At 41.6% G+C, this 18544-nt stretch overlaps 1 protein-coding gene across 6 annotated transcripts in view; it reads left to right on the plus strand.

The window, feature by feature from the left end:
• EVI5 (ecotropic viral integration site 5) overlaps positions 1-18544 on the plus strand; it is a 129557-nt gene that overhangs the window by 53225 nt on the left and 57788 nt on the right. For all 6 annotated transcript variants that reach the window (XM_050962150.1, XM_050962152.1, XM_050962153.1 and 3 more), the window contains 3 exons: positions 2271-2411; positions 3024-3182; positions 7170-7316. In XM_050962150.1, coding sequence (XP_050818107.1) covers positions 2271-2411; positions 3024-3182; positions 7170-7316 — 447 coding nt within the window. The remainder of the gene's footprint in view (positions 1-2270; positions 2412-3023; positions 3183-7169; positions 7317-18544) is intronic.

Genomic DNA, 18544 nt, shown 5'->3' on the forward strand with positions numbered 1-18544 from the left:
AATGGGAAGGCAAAAGATGCCCCCTCTTCACAGTACCAAAAACCTCAACTGTCTTAGTTTTGGTTTTGACATCCATCTCCCTCTTTTTCACATTCATTGAAAGTTACAATTGTCCTCCAACAATCAACTGTCAAAACATCCAGCTTCCTTTGCAGAACAAAAATTTGCAGCACATCAAACATTTGCAGAATAAGATGGAATAATCCCAAATGATATAACTGATATGATGTACTGATTGGGGGACTAGGCAGTCCCACATATTCAGGATTGTAGTACGGCAGTCTGCCTCTCACAGGGTCCGTTGAATCAGGGAACAGAAGCCCTGGCAGAAATTGGGAACAAGCCAACCAGCAGATGATTAACTGATTCCCAGAGGGAAGATGTGAGTGAGGATACAGCTCTGTAAGGGTGGCGGAACAGGAGAGAGACAGACATTTCCCTGACCAACAGCAGAAGACTGTAACAGGTTGGGTAGGCCCTGTGGTCTCCCTGAAGCTAAGGGGAGGACATGACCTCTTGAGATTCTAGGGTGTAAAGGACCCTGCAGTATCGGGCCAGGTCAGGACTGTCTCTTTTTGTTACTTTTCTATGTATCTTGCATCTATGTGGCGGAAGAATAAAAGCTTGCATAGAAGGCTAAAATAGAGGTGGCTGTGACTGACTGACTTTTGTCCCCAAGCTGGTAGACAGACCCACCAGATTACATGGACTTTGATCAAAACTTATATTTAGGCAAAGTAAGACCTGGAGTACAGTGTTCTTAAAAGTAAAATCTTGACTCAACAGGTAAATCAAATGATCTAGGAGACTTGGCAGGTGTGTGGTGGGGTAAGATGCATAAAACATTAATATGTTCAAATAAGAATTCATGATCTGAGGGTCCTACCCCAAAATTCAGATGAGTATTTACCTATATTTACTCCTTTTCAGACATGGACATGATATTCTTTAAATTAAAAATTCAGTGTACATCTGAAAAAAGGAGTTGTAACCATAACAGATAAAACCCAGTTTTAGGAAATAACTTTATAAAGTTACAGCATCTCTGGACTGGAGCATGTGCACATGGGTGAATGAGAGAACATAAAATAACCAAAAGTTGCTTTGACTACTGCAGTCTGCTATCTTTAGACAATATAGGCTGGGAAAAAACATTTATTTTCCCAAGGTCTGCACTGATGCGCTAATAGTTCAGGAGCCTAGCAGGATATACTGTAGCTATTCGCACTTGTAAATAGCTACAGCACTTACTCTGAGACCTTTTGAAGCTGTTACAGTGGATGTTTACTATCTGTTAATTCTGATGGTACTACTGAATCCTATGTTAGCCAAATCATCATAATCCCCAAATATACCAAAGGTACAAAAAACAACCAGTGTTTTTTAAACACTAAAAAATGGTAGGGAGGTGGAGGAAAAATGCAATTAAACTTTGAGTATTTGACGACAGTTCAAGTCCTTCACACCTTTGCAAAGTAATGAGCAGGGATGCTCTTGTTCAGGTGGATTTTTTTTAAATTTCCCTGCCACTTTTTGGTTATTGTTTTTTAATTTGTTTCAGTAATTCCATGTTAGTATTTTTTTTTTTTTAACTTTTATCCAAGCTGTTCTTGTTACCAGCTGCTCTCCTTTCTGGTTAGTTTCCCTCAGACTTATTCCTTTTTCTCTGTCCTGTAGGGTTCTGCTTCCCTCCATTATTTCATCTGTGTCCTTGCCCAGCTGCCATTCTGAATCTTCATTGACCCTTCTTTTTTCAACATCACTTTCTTCTGTCTTTTTCAGAGATGAACAAACTTTCCAAAAATTGAAGTCTGAGATCTCATTCATTAATAAGATGTTAGGCTCAAATGGTAAAAATCACCATAATGGTATAACATCTATTTCTCCTTCACTTTACCTAGCAAAAATAGAGTTCAAAATCTTCAGATATGTTTTCCATGCATTTTTGTTGGCATCATTAATACCAAAGACAGTGTAAGCAATCCAGCTCCATGCCCTGCTTGTTAGTGATGCTATCAACTCCAGCATGAGAAGTCTAGAGGCCAGGAGGTCTGAAATCTTGGTATGTAATTTTAGTTAGACAAATACCTTTTAAGTATTAACTTAAATCCATACTTTATTCTATCTACAGTCCCAGATTTAGATTTAATGCTTTTCATTTCATCTTAAGGTGCATCAGGAATAGTGATCACTCCATGTGATCTTGGAACAAAACTTCCTAAATGCACACGTCTTCAATTAAATGTTTAAGAGAGTGTTCTTTGCTGCAGAGGAACAGCTCTTTACCTGATGAGAATAATGTTGCCAGACTTCAAGAAGAACTGATTGCAGTGAAGTTGAGAGAAGCAGAAGCTTTGATGGGCCTAAAAGAACTTAAACAGCAAGTTAAGGATTTGGAGGAACACTGGCAGGTATGGATATAAACCTCTTGATAAACTTAAATATTTTTGAATAAAGTAGGACAATTGAACATGTAAGTCTGAGAAATGGGGTAAAGTAGATTGGTGACTGGGGCTGTACAGAAATGGAATATTAAATGAGGGAGCCACAATCCGTTTTCTACTTTAAAAATGTAAAATTGATCCAAGTTGTAGATGAGGGCTTTCTACCTCATGCCACAAATTACTTTCACTTTATACTGTATACCTCCCACCAAAACAAGTGTTTTAAAGATTCTATTTCAGTGAATGCAAGTAGAGGTTGGAACTTAGCAAAATCTTGCTATTCAGGTGTTTGAAATACTCAAACTTCTCTTGTTTAAGAATATAGTTTCAGTTCTGTGATTGTCCGGATTGAAAATTCCTGTCCCCCTTCCACCATCTCTTAGTTCTTGTAACTATGTAACCTGTGGCTGTTTGTAGTTCTTATGATGAACTGTAATGCTGTATTAGTCTTCTGTTTGAGTCTTCAAAATTGTGGTGGTGGATTGGGAAGTACTTCATTCTTCAGCAGATGAAGTAATAGTATTTTAAGAGAGTCCATAGATATAGATATAAATAAAAACCCATTATAAATGTTTTTAGCGTCATCTAGCTCGCACTGCTGGAAGATGGAAAGATCCATCCAGAAAGAACACTGTGAATGAATTGCAAGATGAATTAATGACAATCCGATTGAGAGAAGCAGAAAGTCAGGCAAACCTAAAAGAGATGAAACAAAGAATGATGGAGATGGAAACACAGGTACGTTATTGAAAACTAGTACTGAGATGGCAGAGAGTTGAGCATTATTGTGATCCAAACTGAATGCTGTCACCTAGGGATGCCAAGGGATAGCCTTTACCAATGACAGTAGCATAATGAGACAATACAACACTCCTATGCTTCATGCTGTTAGACTGGTTAAGAATGAGACTCCAATTTGGTTCCCTTCCACTTTTCAAGACTTACAGTATATGAAGTTCACCTTTCTAAACTTCCCACCTTGATGTTAAGCAATGAACTCACCATGCTGGGTCAATATGTATGAATCTCAGTTGTTTTACAGTCCTAATTTAGTACAGCACTAAGTGTGTATTTTTAAATCAGTTGTTAAATTTAACAGGCCCTTACCTGACAAAAATACTATCTGCTCCTTTACTTCCCCTTGGGAGTTGCCTATGTGGCGCTGCCTGATCGTGACCTCCTTTCTTTCATAACCCATGAACCTGGCTCCTGAATTGACCAGAGGATCCTTGCAGATCAGCTGTGTGCTGCCAGTACTTAAGTGCACCGACATTTTGTCAGTTTAGCTGTGATAAATTCCATCTGACTGGGGTGTTTGTGAAGAGAGAAGAGTAACTTGTTTACCTATTTAAATTCTGCTATAACCAAGGAATAAGGGAGAATCACTTGGCAAAAAACTCTGTATTATGTGGACTTCAACGAACACTTATTTGTTCCTGAAATTTCTGTTGACACTATAGCATAGTATTGAACTTCTGTGTAGGGTGACCAGATGAAGAGGAGGAGGAGAAAAAGAAAATATTAGGACACATGGGGGGTGAGGTTGTCTGCTGGCAGAGCAAAAAAAAAAAAAGTGCTGCCGGCGGAGCGAAATATCAGGACGTCTGGTCATCCTACTTCTGTTACTTGAAAGGAGGTGAGGAGTGAAGGCTTTGCAATAGGATTTTTGAGGAATCCTCTCATGAGAAAAAGGCTCAAACGTAACTGACACATGGGGAAACATGGTGCATTCAGAATGTAAAATGTATCTCAGTCCTACCATTCCCTGCTGTCCCAGGAAGCAGAAGATGGGACACATGGTGGTGTGGTGTAAAGAACTGACTGTGCACTCAGCAGTTGGCCCAGAGTCACCAGTTAGAACTTGTTACAAGCCACTGATGGAGTAAAAAGCTTCATAAAATACCTCAAACAAATTAGCAACCCTAATGAAAAAGGTTTTAACAACTTGGCCGTGTAAGAATTACTTTCAGTTAATCCATTTTTAATTCAATCAGCAGGGGGCATAATTATCCTGTTTTATCATATGCCATGTACTAACAATCACAAATAACCTCACTTCAGTGTATTTCCTGAGTGCTTCTATGTAGACCTTCAAATGGAAGGTAACAGCATACAATAATTTGGTTCATATATCATTTTGTGTCTGTGTATGTGTATATAATTATATATATATAATATACAAAGTCTGTTTATATGCAAAAATATAATTTGCCTTTCAGTGTTTAACATACTTTAGTTACTAATCTTAATGTTCTATATACACTAGGTCAGGTGTTCTCTGAACACATTTGTTGGTGGCTGCACTCCTCACTGGTGACCACACTGACACTTTTTCCTAAAATACTTAATTAACTGTAGGAAAAATAACGGGTTGGCACCTGCTGTCGTGCAGCTGGGGTAGGGGATCAGTGCCAGGGGCTGGAGCCACGCGGCCGGAGTTGTGGGTTGGCACCTGCCACTGCACAGCCAGAGCTTGAGACTGGAGCCACGGGCCAATGCCCACTGCCACACAGCTGGAACCAGAGGCTGGAGGTGAAGTCCCTCAGCTGGAGGCCAGGGCCACGTGACCAGAGCTGGTGGGGTGGGGTCAGTACGCACTGCCCCACACTCGGAGCCCAGTGCTGTACAGCCAGGCTCCTGAAGTCCTGCTGCTGGAGCCTGACGCTGAAACCCTCTTCCCCCAAGGTTGGGTCAAGAACTCCCCTTGCTACTGCAGCAAAAGGTAGATTGTGCCAAACCAACCTGATCTCCTTCTTTGAGAAGGTGACAGATTATTTAGACAAAGGAAATGCAGTAGATCTAATTTACCTCGATTTCAGTAAGGCATTTGACACGGTTCCACATGGGGAATTATTAGTTAAATTGGAAAAGATGGGGATCAATATGAAAATTGAAAGGTGGATAAGGAACTGGTTAAAGGAGAGACTACAACGGGTTGCACTGAAGGGTGAGCTGTCAAGCTGGAAGGAGGTTACTAGTGGAGTCCCTCAAGGATCAGTTTTGGGACCAATCTTATTTAACCTTTTTGTTGCTGACCTTGGCACAAAAAGCGGGAATGTGCTAATAAAGTTTGTGGATGACACAAAGCTGGGAGGTATTGCTAACACAGAGAAGGACCGGGATATCATACAGGAAGATCTGGATGACCTTGTAAACTGGAGTAATAGTAATAGGATGAAATTTAATAGTGAAAAGTGCAAGGTCATGCAATTAGGGATTAATAATAAGAATTTTAGTTATAAATTGGGGATGCATCGGTTAGAAGCAACAGAGGAGGAGAAGGACCTTGGAGTATTGGTTGATCACAGGATGACGATGAGCCGCCAATGTGATATGGCTGTTAAAAAAGCTAATGCAGTTTCAGGATGCATCAGGCGAGGTATTTCCAGCAAAGATAAGGAGGTGTTAGTACCATTATATAAGGCACTGGTGAGACCTCATCTGGAATACTGTGTGCAGTTCTGGTCTCCCATGTTTAAGAAGGATGAATTCAAACTGGAACAGGTTCAGAGACGGGCTACTAGGATGATCCAAGGAATGGAAAACCTGTCTTATGAAAGGAGACTCAAAGAGCTTGGCTTGTTTAGCCTAACCAAAATAAGGTTGAGGGGAGATATGCTTGCTCTTTATAAATTATATCAGAAGGATTAATATTAGGGAGGGAGAGGAATTATTTAAGCTTAGTACCAATGTAGACACAAGAACGAATGGGTATAAACTGGACACTAGGAAGTTTAGACTTGAAATTAGACGAAAGTTTCTAACCATTAGAGGAGTGAAGTTCTGGAACACCCTTCCAAGGGGAGTAGTGGGGGCAAAAGACATATCTGGCTTTAAGACTAAGCTTGATAAGTTTATGGAAGGGATGGTCTGATGGGATAGCTCAATTTTGGCAATTGATCTTTGATTATCAGCAGGTAAGTATGCCCGGTGGTCTGTGATGGGATGTTAGATGGGATGGGATCTGAGTTACTGCAGAGAATTCTTTCCTGAGTGCTGGCTGGTGAGTCTTACCACGTGCTCAGAGTTTAGCTGATCGCCATATTTGGGGTCGGGAGGGAATTTTCCTCCAGGGCAGATTGGCAGAGGCCCTGGAGGTTTTTCGCCTTCCTCTGCAGCTTGGGGCATGGGTCACTTGCTGGTGGATTCTCTGCAGCGTGGGGCATGGGTCACTTGCTGGTGGATTCTCTGCAGCTTCAGGTCTTCAAACCACAATTTGAAGACTTCAATAACTCAGACATAGGTTAGGGGTTTGTTATAGAAGTGGATGGGTGAGATTCTGTGGCCTGCTTTGTGCAGGAGGTCAGACTAGATGATCATATTGGTCCCTTCTGACCCTAATGTCTATGAGTCTGAGTCTGAGCATTGTGCCCCACCACTCCCCAGAGGCAGTGCAGGGTGCTGCCTAGGAGGCTGTCATGGCCACATGAAAACCTCCTGGTGGCCACATTTGAGAAACGTTGCACTAGACTGCCTGGTACCTGAGTATACTTTGTACAAATGCAGTTGCATCATTTTCATTCGAAATAAACATTAAGATGAGCAATTTTTAATTGCAACAAATCTTGGAATGATTTTGGCTCAATACAACCTTTTTGGTTTACTGTATTTGTAAATCCTGTTTATAAAAAGTCTACTGGGAGAAATGTGTTAGTGCTTTCCTTGTCTAGTTAGGTAGGTGTGATCAGACCTCTTCTGACACACTTCTTTTTTTATAATTTGTAGAACCATATCAACAGTAACCATTTACGGAGGGCGGAGCAAGAGGTCACCAGTCTACAAGGAAAGGTGCAATATCTTTCTGCGCAGAACAAAGGGCTTCTTGCTCAGCTGAGTGAAGCAAAACGTAAACAAGCAGAGACTGAGTGCAAGGTAACCAGCATCGTGAGCACACAATTCACGTACACAGTATATAGTTACATTCTTCTGTCTTGCTTGCTACAATCAGATCCATATTTTCAATGTTATATAGATGACAAAGCTCACAAAAGCAAAACTTTACATCTTCTAGTGAATTAGTAACATCATCTTGGATTTACCACGCACCAAAAGGAGGGCTGACAACCTTCTCCTCTAATTTGTCGTCCGGTTAACTTTTCTGGTTAGAACCACACTTTAAAGTGATTATGGATAAAAGGCACAGACTTGCACAGCAGACTCAGAACATGGTTTACTCAGACACATATCTGATTACATTCATGACAAAGAAGTTTGTAGTACCTTAATTCTGGTTAACAGAATCAATATAGGTATGTGAAGGGTTGCAAGGGTAGAATTAGGGTGGAAGGGGATGTGTCCCCAGGGTAAGGTATGTGTGACAGTACCCACTGTCAGCCTGTCTTTCTGTAGTGTCTACAATTGGTCAATGTGTGTCTAAGAAGGCTGAGTAGAACAGACCTCTTGATTGTGGTTAATGCACAAAAATGAAAGAGTCTGGCTTGACTTTGAAATCCGAGGTTCAGTTTGCACTTTCTAGTTTAAAACTGTTCTTTCTTTCTGAACTGTGCAAATTTGGTATGGCAGTCAAACACCATAAACGTGGAGTCTTGTGAGGCTCTTTTAGTAACTTCCTTGTAAAACCACACTTGAAAGCCATCATTGCCCCTCACCTAAAAGTGAGCCTATCTAAACCAAAAGTTGTTCCAGCTCAGGTGTGTAAAATTTTTTTACGTGTCAGAAGCTGAAAACAAAAGTTAAAAGCGTGTTTCAAATTCATTTTCAGTACACATGGGTGGTAGGATTCCTTTAGTAAAAGTAAATTAAAATATTCAATATAGTCAAAATCCTATGTGCCTGTTTTTAGTATTATCCAAAAGAATATTATGAGCAGCACATCAGTAATCAAACTAACATCTTAAACCTTCAGCTGTACACTGTTGTGTTCATATACTGCATCAGCTTCCAAATGTGTCCATGAACATATGAGTTTTGTCTTAGCAAAAGGAAATGGGTTACGTTTACACTTGAGTTCCAGATGTTTCCAGATTCATTCATAAAGGGCAAAGTTGAAAAAATATTTCAAGAAAAAATTTCTCAAATGACACTCACTTATTAAAATGTATGCGTATAATAAGAAATAACATGCACCCAAGTGTATGTAAGGCTGTAATTCCATCAAAGAGTTCTGATGACAGCATAAACCAAGAGTGACACTTGAGTGGTTTTATCACTGTCACTAGATTCCAGTGATGAAATTACATCCTTATTAATATGTATAGTTTTCTTACAATATCACACACCTGTAAATACTGAAATTTGTGCATGTTTCCAAGTGTTCTCTTCAGGTTAATACAGTTTAATTGACTAGATTTCTGTATACTAAACTATGCTGACCTAACTTTAATCACCCTAGACTATGAAGTGTAGTGTGTATTCAGCATCTCTGTCTCTTAACCAGTCTCCTAATTAACTTCATTCTGCTAGTGAAGGGTTTTTTATTTAGTTTAATTTGATTTTAATTTAAGGTGCTTACCATTTCTTAGATATACTATAGTCCTTCTCCCCTAGGACATTCAACATCTCTTTAGAAAGGATTTTCACTTTTCCTGCTGTTGACATTGTATACTGTTGCTAGCCTCCTGTGTTTCTAATGGACGTAAAATTAAGTATACAGGTAATTGGGTACTGGAATTTGACAAGCCAGTGAAAGTTGTTTTTTAGGGATCTGCCCACTGAATATTAAATATTAAATGCAAGACCTCATTCTGACTAGAATCAGCACTTCATTCTACGTAAGAGTTGGTTTCTGTGCTGAATCAGTTATTGCTTTCCATATGTTGATTTCCTTACTAGATGTTCACAACTGTTTTATATATTGGTGGCATTTTTTAGTGTATAAGTAAACATTTCCCCACCTGTAAATTCTTGTTTCATAGGGTTGAATACTACTGATCACATCAAATCCTTATTAAATATTGCAAAGAGGTGAGATATCCTCATCCTTTTCATAAAGTAGAAGAGCACTTTGAGTGTCCTCTAATCCAGATTCTGGATTAAGTTTTTGTATCCATCCTCATCTGGATAATTGGCATGGAAAGCCTTGCTCTAAAATGGGTTGGGACAAGTTGCTGGTGGATGCTCAATGCAAGCGGGGACTATGTGTTTGTCAAGTATAATTCCTGTGGCCAGTGAATGAGGTGGAAACACTGACTGTGATCCTGGCTACACCCTGAATTTTGGATCATAATCATTAGTCCCTGAGAGGTGTATGAGGCTTACATCACAACATGCTTCACAAATGCACGTTTGTGGTGGTCTGAAATCTGTCAAGATAATGTTAATATGAAGTTAATCTCAGTTTAGTGCAAATAAATCGATTCTATTTGGTATTCTGGCTCATTATTTGAACCGTGACCTTGACTGTAAGCTTGGAACTGGCCCCATATCTGAGTGTTCGTACAGAATCCTACATTGTAGTATTCATATACATAATTTTTTTATTTGCAAATTGTATTAATAGATCATTGTGATTAACTTGCTTAAGTAGGACTCTTCTAATTGAATTTTCCCTCCTCTTTCCCCTTCCCCTTCCCCAAAATCCTTTCCTCCTTTATCCTATCATTGATATAATCTGTCGTGCCTGCTGTCATCCTGTTGTCCCCACACCCACTCCTCCCTGACTTGCCTCTTGCTTTTTCCCCTTAATAAAAGTGTGCTGTGCTCTCTCCATCCTCAAGAAGCAGTCCCTTGATTCCACTAGCCTTTCCAATGACTTCCTCTCCCTTCCTTTAATCTCTAAACTCAAAGGTGCTATTTGCCACTGCCTACAGTTCCTCTTTTCTAGCTCCACTTGGCCCCTCCATGCCACTGAAATTAATCTCACCAGGATTTCTAATGACTCCTTTCATGGCCGGAATTTCTGGCTCTCGACCTGATCCTCCTTCACTTGCTTAAAAAACTGCTTACTTGCTCTTTCTTGACATCTTGTCCTACCTTGGGTATTTGTGTCCTCTCCTGGCTCTTCTACCCTCTGATCATTCTTTCACTGTATCTCAGTGAATCCTCCTATTTTGCGAGCAGTCACACAGGCTCTTCCCTTGACCAACTTCTCCTTTTACATCTCTTTTGGCTTCTTGCATGATTTCAGCTACCATGTGTATGCTAATGGGTTTCAGAGTTTTCTTTTCCATTTTTAATCAGCTCCTTCCAACCTAGCCCACATCTCAGCCTGTCTTTCTGACACCATCTTTAATGTGTCACTACAATTTAAACACAACGTGGGCAAAACTGACCTCCGTATCTTTACTTTCAAAACCTCTCCCTCTTATCCTTTTTGTTACTGTTGACAATACCATCATCTTTCCTACTGCCCATAAACCTAGATGTTTATATTTGACTCTTTCTGCCTTGTCCCACATATCCAGATTTTTCTATAACACTTTTGAGCGTGCCTTCCCTCTTCATTGATACAGGTAAACCTCTTGTTCAGTTCCTCATCTCCGATCTTACTATAGTGACTTCTTGACCTCCCTGACAACCACATCATCCATCCCCAGGCTATTCACAGCACAGCTGCTAAGATCTTCCCTGTCTTTTATTCTAAACACATCTCACACATCCATTTGCTCCCCCTCTTCCACAGCATTTAGTTAAGCTTCTAATACGGTCCTTATGACCATTCACAGTTCTGTCCCTCTTGTCTCCTGCTCTGCCAACAATGCCCTCCTTGATTGCCCCAATGTTTGCATCTCCAGCTCTTCTTGCGTTTTGCACACACCCTTATGCTTGGAATGCCCTTCCTGAACTGATCTTTAAGGGCAAATATTGCCTTCTTGCATTCCTCCAAGACCCACTGTTTCTATGATACTTACAAAAAGTTAGTCAACTAATAGGTTGAAGGGAAGTTGAATGTAGTTTAAAATGTGCATCATGTGTGCTGTTCATATAATCTTGATTGTATCCCTATTCTTCACACAGTGTGTGTTTGTTTTAGACAACAAGCTAAAGCCTGGGTAGTGTCCCTGCCTGCAGGTATATGGGATCTTGGGGAGCAATTACCACACAGGTGGGGTGCAAAATAAACTTTATTAAGAAAATGCAAAAACAGGGAAAATTTAATAGTGAGGGGTATGGGGTTTGTTAAGGTAGGCAATTGGGGAGGGAGTTCTTTTGGTATAGTATAGGGGGTTTCAATAGTGGGGTACAATACAGTTGGTAACCAACTAACACTGAAGTATAAATGTAACAGGTAGCTAACAATTTCTAGGTAAAGAGTGTGTCACAGCAGCATATAACCAACTAACAGTTATGGGTAAAATGTGTTAAATAACCAACAACTCTAGGTAAAAATGTGTCACAGTGGTGTAAATGTAAAATGTGAGGTGTGTGAGAGAGAAAAAGGGTAACCAATGGGGTTTTATGCTAGACTTCAGTAATACAATTGAGGTTTGGCAGCAGTAGGAGCGGGGTGAACACGTGGGGGAAGGGATTAAAAGAGAGAGAGAGAGAGAGAGAAAGGCAGTGGTAGAGGAATGAGGTTACGGGATGGGGGAAGAGGAGCACGTGGTGGAGCAGAAACCAAAGATAGAGGCGCTACAGAGGGAGATTTAAACTCAGGGAGACACAGAGAGCAGACAGGCTGCAAGTTTAAACAGCAGAGAGACTGCAATGAGTGACTGGGGAGCTCGGGGGGGGGGGGAATTGGGGCAGTGGGAAGACAAATTCAAATAGTAAAAACCTTATCTATCCCCTAACTTAATCAAACTTATATAAAATGACAAGCAGCTACAGAATACAACCAGGCAATGATTTTCTAAACTTATCTTAACCAACAATTAGGCAACACAACAAATATCACAGAAACTTACAAGCTCTACAATCCTAACAAACTATGACTTATTAAATTAAAAAAAAACAAGACCTATGGTGCACCTTATGCTATGGGGAGGTTACAGAGGGCAGAGTGGTATGTATCCAGGACCCAGCTCCCAAGGAAGCCAAGGGATGGTGGCTACAGCGGTGGATACAGCTGAAAGCAGAGAGCCTCAAGGCAAAGCCCACAGGAGCAGAGCTTAGCAGTGGCAAAGAGCCCTGTAGTTTAAGAGAGGTTTTAAGACACACACCAAGGTTTAGCTTGAGTCTGTGTGCTGGGGAAACAGAGCCAGCAGCTAAAATAATAAAATAAAAGTATAGAAAGTTTTACAGAGGGATTCTTACCAGTCCCCAAGGCAGCAGCAAAGGCAGAAGCAGCAGCAACATCAGAAGAGGCAAGGAGGGTTCGGTACAGTCTCAATAATCAGGAGATCTCTCAGGTAGCAATTCGTTCTTCGTGAGGGGGGCGTTCAAAAACGGGGGTACGCTCAAAAATAAAACGAGAGCGGAGAAAGGACCCCCCAGAACCCCTGGCTGATCAGACCAGGCAGCAGTGCAGGAACCTTTCTGAGGTGTGTTTCAAAAATGTCTGGTTTTAAAGGCAAACTTGGGCAGTTTCCCACCAGTAATCCTGATAGGCTCCCTCTGTCACAGGGGAGGGGGCACAGGGGAAAAACTGAAGGTAAGCCCAGAGACATGCCTGGACATAGTCCTGTGCAATAGGTGACTCAAGAGCACATGAGACTATGACTCATGCGCAGGATCTTAAAACCACAATAGGCCTTGCAGCTCTGGACATTGCCTACCCTACACCAAGCCCAGGTTCAACGAGGTGATAACAGGACTAACCCTTTGAAAAGGGCAGTGGTCCCACTTAGCATGCAGCACAAGTGGCCATCCCTTTGAGAAGGGCAATGGCTCTTGTTAAACAACTTAAGGGGCCCTCCCTTTGAGAAGGGCAGTGGCCCTGGTAAACAACTTAACAGCCAGGGAAGGGCGGCCACAGGAGAACAGAAAACAAAATGGAGTCTGGGGAAACAAAATGGAATAGGGGAATAGCTGTAACGGACAGGTAGTTGCTACCAGAATACAAGGACTTATTTAAAGCAGCATTTTGTAGTAGAAAACCTCTTAGAACCAGTTTTATAATAGCACTTTGCTTATTACATTTTTGGGTATGTTTTCTGTTCACTTGTAAAACTTAATGCAAAAGTTTCACCTTCTCTGTGTGCAAGTCCCCCCAAGCAATATATTTTTTCATATTAGCATTACCTTTTGTGGAGAGAGCTGCAGATTTGCTTCTCCCCACCCATTTTCCTCTCTAATAACAACCTAATACATCCTCAAATCCTTAATCTTCATTCTTCCAGGTGAGAACTGAATGGGTCGTCCATGTACATAAACTGTTCTTTAATTTCCCTAGGCACAGGAATAATAGTCCAGTGGGCAACCATTCACTAATATTCCAAACCTAATAGGGTTGATCTCTTCCTTCATGTTCCTCCATCCAGTGTTTTAAGAGCTACCTAATTAGACCTCCCTTCCATGTAATTAACAATGTTGAATGTTCCTGGATATAAATTCTTAAACTGTGTACACCTCTCTGAGATCATATCCTCTCATCTAAAACTTAATGCATCAGAAATGTGTAATATTAGGACTAATTAAGAGAATTGTATATCTGAGCAAATGTAGAGACTTTCAAGTATATACAAAGTCATACAGTCAGGATAATTTTTCTTGAAAAAGCTTGACACCCCCGACCCGCCCCCCCCAAACCCCCAAAAGCAAAACTTAGACTCCTGGCCTAATGGCCAGTCTCCTGGCAGGAGGGAAATAGCCCCTTTATAATGTTGTTTCCTTGTTGGATGATATTGCTTTGCAGTTTAATTCCTTGAATTTCTCCAAGAATAAGTCAGGTTGAGCAAAGTTCACTGATCTATGCAGCATCTGACTAAGAGGCTGCTCAGTGAAAGGAGCTAGGGTTTTTTATTGGCACACTTCCCACTGCTGAAGTGGAAGATGCTGTATCTTCTGGTTCTGAGAAGTTAGCTGGTCCATTGTTCACTCCTCAGTTATTTGTCATGAAACTGTAAAATCACCTGCTATGTGTGATCAGTGTATTAGTCTCATTTTGAATAAATTGATATGTCTCACCTTAACTGAGAGCAGATAGTTATGAACTGATCCTCAGCTACATTGACTTACCATGAACACTTCAAACTTCTTCAAGAATTTGAAGTGTCAGTGTGTTCCTCTTGTATCTGATCAACAATTCGTGGGCTGTATGATGAGTCAGCTTGAATTGTTAGTAATCAGCACAGTCAGATTAAAAGGAATCCAGCTACTAGTACTGCTAGAGCTAAACTCTGCTTTAAGGTAAAGTAACCCAGCAGCCCTGCATGGGTGGAATTCGGCTCTCGGGGTACGTCTACACTATGGGATTATTCCGATTTAACATAAACCGGTTTTATAAAACAGATTGTATAAAGTCGAGTGCACGCAGCCACACTAACCACATTAATTCAGCGGTGTGCGTCCATGGTCCGAGGCTAGCGTTGATTTCTGGAGCGTTGCACTGTGGGTAGTTATCCCGTAGCTATCCCATAGTTCCCGCAGTCTCCCCTGCCCCTTGGAATTCTGTGTTGAGAGCCCAGTGCCTGATGGTGCAAAAATCATAGTCGCGGGTGGTTCTGGGTACAGCCTCACCCCTCCCTCCGTGAAAGCAGCAGACAACCATTTCGCGCCTTTTTTCCCTGGGTGAACTGTGCAAACGCCATAGCACAGCAAGCATGGAACCTGCTCAGATCAATACCACAATCATGGACTTTGTAAACACCTCGCGCATTCTCGTGCAGTCTCTCATCTCGAGCGTCTCTCCTATCCTCACATTTGTCCCTCCTATCCTCACATTGGTCCCTCCTGTCCTCACGTTCACTGGCATCTTTCCTGTGCTTTGCTACCACGTCCTTCCACTCATTCAGATGAGCTCTTTCATTGCGGGCTACTTCCATGATTTCCAAGAATATTTCGTCTCGCGTCTTCTTTTTCCTCCATCTTATCTGAGCTAGTCTTCAGGATGGAGTAGGGAGGCTTGAAAAATGTGCAGCTGCATGAGGGAGGGAAAAAGGGAGAGAAGTATTTGAAGATACATATTACAGAACAATGGTTATACTCTTTCACAGTGAACAACACTATTCACCTTACATAGCACATGTGATTTCACTACAAGGTCGCATTTTGCATCTTAATACTGAGTGCCTGCGTCTCTGGTGTTACAGATCTCACAGACGCAGGTCCGGGCATCAGAATTCAGCTTGCATGCGGCTGTGGTAAGCCATTGTCTTTTGGCTTCTACAGCCTTCATATTCACAGTGCCCTCCTTTCCCAAATACCAGACAAATCCCATTCAGTGATGCTTCTTTCCTGTTAACATGCAGCAGAAGCCAACCCCACCCCCATCCAATTCTCTAGGATGATTGCTTTACCCCTCCCCCGACCGCATGGCTGGTATCATGGAAGATCACTGCTAATCACCCTCCTTTCCCCTCCACCGCGTGGCTGATAGCTGGGAAGATCCCTGCTAGCCAAACGTGAAAAAGCTCAGCGCTATTCCCCTCCTCCCCTCCCCCCGCTTGGCTACGTGCAAGGAAGGATTTCTTTTAAGCAACAGGCAAACAGCCCAGTAGGAAAATGGCCATCTCTGTCCCCTTAATTAAATTCCTGAATTTCAACTAGGTTACCATGAACGATATCACTCTGCTGAGGATAACAGAGTGAGATAAAGAACGGATGTTTCTTGAATGCCAGCAATCGCCAGGACCATACGCAGCTATGCTTTGTCATGCAATGATACCCGATTACTTGCTACATGCATGGCGTGGTAAAGTGTCCTACCATGGTGGACAGAACAAGGCTGCCTTGCCCAGAAACCTTCTGCAAAGGCTTTTGGAATACCTCCAGGAGAGCTTCATGGAGATGTCCCTGGAGGATTTCCGCTCCATCTCCAGACATGTTAACAAACTTTTCCAGTAACTTGACTGGCCGCGAATGCATCCCAAGCCCTCAGGGCAAATCAAGCATTAAAAAACGCTTGCTTTTAAACCATGATTTATATTTACAAAGGTACACTCACCAGAGGTCGCTTCCATGGCTTCACTGTCTGGGCTAGTGGCTTGGGAGGGCTGGGAGGGTAAATCCGTCTGGGTCAGAAAAAGCTCCTGGTTGTTTGGGCTAACGGAGTCCAGTGTGCTCTCTGCAAGGTCGTCGTCCTCTTCCTCCTTCTCATCTTCCCCCTCCGCAGAATCCTCAGCCATGGTTGAGATTACAACTCCCACCTCGAAATCTACGGACGGGGTGGGGTAGTGGTGGCGCAGCCCCCTAAAATTGCATGCAGCTCAGCATAGAAGTGGCATGTTTTCGGCCCTGACCAGGACCTTCCGTTTGCTTCTTTGGTTTTCTGGTAGGCTTGTCTGAGCTCCTTAACTTTCACTCTGCACTGCACTGAGTCCCTGGTGTGGCCTTTTTCCATTATAGCCTTGGAAATTTTTTCAAATGTTTTTTCATTTTGTCTTTTGGAACGGAGTTCTGTTAGCACTGAATCCTCTCCCCATATAGCGATCAGATCCAGTACCTCCCATGCGGTCCATGCTTGAGCTCTTTTTCTGTTCTCAGGAGACTGCATTGCTACCTGTGCTGATGAGCTCTGTGTGGTCACCTGTGCTGATCAGAGCTCCACACTGGCCAAACAGAAAATGAAATTCAAAAGTTCGCGGGGCTTTTCCTGTCTACCTGGCCAGTGCATCCGAGTTCAGATTGCTGTCCAGAGCAGTCACAGTGGTGCACTGTGGGATACCGCCCGGAGGCCAATACCGTTGATTTGCGGCAACACTAACCCTAATCTGATATGGTAATACCGATTTTAGCGCTACTCCTCTCGTCGGGGAGGAGAACAGAAACCGATTTAAAGATCCCTTTATATCGATATAAAGGGCCTCGTAGTGTGGACGGGTGCGGCGTTAAATCGGTTTAACGCTGCTAAAATCAGTTTAAATGCGTAGTGTAGACCAGGCCTTAGTCTGAATTAGATATGAGGTCTGAGTCTGTAGCATTTGTTTGTTTATGCTACGGTTTTCATCACTCTGACAAATATAAGTAACTAATGCAGTAAAACAGATCCACAGTTATGAAAGTCAGAATTTAGAAAAAACACTTTTACAATATCAAAAATAAGAGGGAGTACAAAGGCTGAAAAAAGCAATCATCTAGTAACTACGGTAAATCTGAAATTTAATTGAATTGATGGCTATAGAAGTGATAGTCAAGTAACAAAAGGAAAATAGTCCACAAAATGCTCTAATAGTGCAGTGATGGGAAACAACTGATGTTCTTTGTTTACAAGATCCAAATAAAAGGCCAACTTGAAAATTACTGTAATGACTGTTCCGGAATAAAAAAGTACAGTTCAAAATCCAAATGGGTCTGATTTTGATACTACCTTTACATCAGAAAGTCTCAATAAATAAAATAGAACTAGAGTACAGTTATCAGATTTCAAATATCTGAAAAAACAGATATGACAATCTCCAAATTTAAGGAAATTTATTCTGTAGACATGTAAAGATATTTCACATGATAGGAATCTTATAGGACCTTCATGGTCTGAACTAATTTCCATTCCCCACAATGTTTAACTAAAAGATTGTTTAAACTTAATTAAAAAAATGAACTGGAATGTCAAACAGCTGTATTGTAGAATGGCATACACTTAAAACACTGCTGGGGTACATGGCTCAGGTGCTTGATTAAAAGGACTTTAGTTCTACTGGTTTGTCATTGTTACAGATATCCAGCTTGTTGGTAACATTACCAGTTGCCTTATGTGAAATAAGTCAGGTGAAAGGGAATGGACTCTTGTGATGGATACCTTGTTAGCACTGGGAGGTCAATGTTTGAATTACTATGGAGACTAAGCCTTTGACAGCTGGGGGTGTGCTTTACATGCCAACTGTTGAGGTACACTGGTTTGCAACGTTACGGTCCATGCTATATCACTTCTGTGGATGAAGAGAAGACTTGACTTGTACTCTTAATCTAGTTCTTCTCCTGGGTATTAAAATCTTAAATAACTTATTTATATTTCTTTCTCTCCCTCTTCCCTCATCCCCCAAATAAAGGGAAGACAAAGAACAAAAGAGTAGAGGAATAAGGAAGGAAGGGGGACGGGGAGGAAGAGCCACATCTCAAGTTTCATCTGCTAGGAATAAATTAGAGTATATCTACATTACAGT

The sequence above is a fragment of the Gopherus flavomarginatus genome, chromosome 7, assembly GCF_025201925.1.
Source record: "Gopherus flavomarginatus isolate rGopFla2 chromosome 7, rGopFla2.mat.asm, whole genome shotgun sequence".
In the NCBI taxonomy this organism is placed as follows: Eukaryota; Metazoa; Chordata; order Testudines; family Testudinidae; genus Gopherus; species Gopherus flavomarginatus.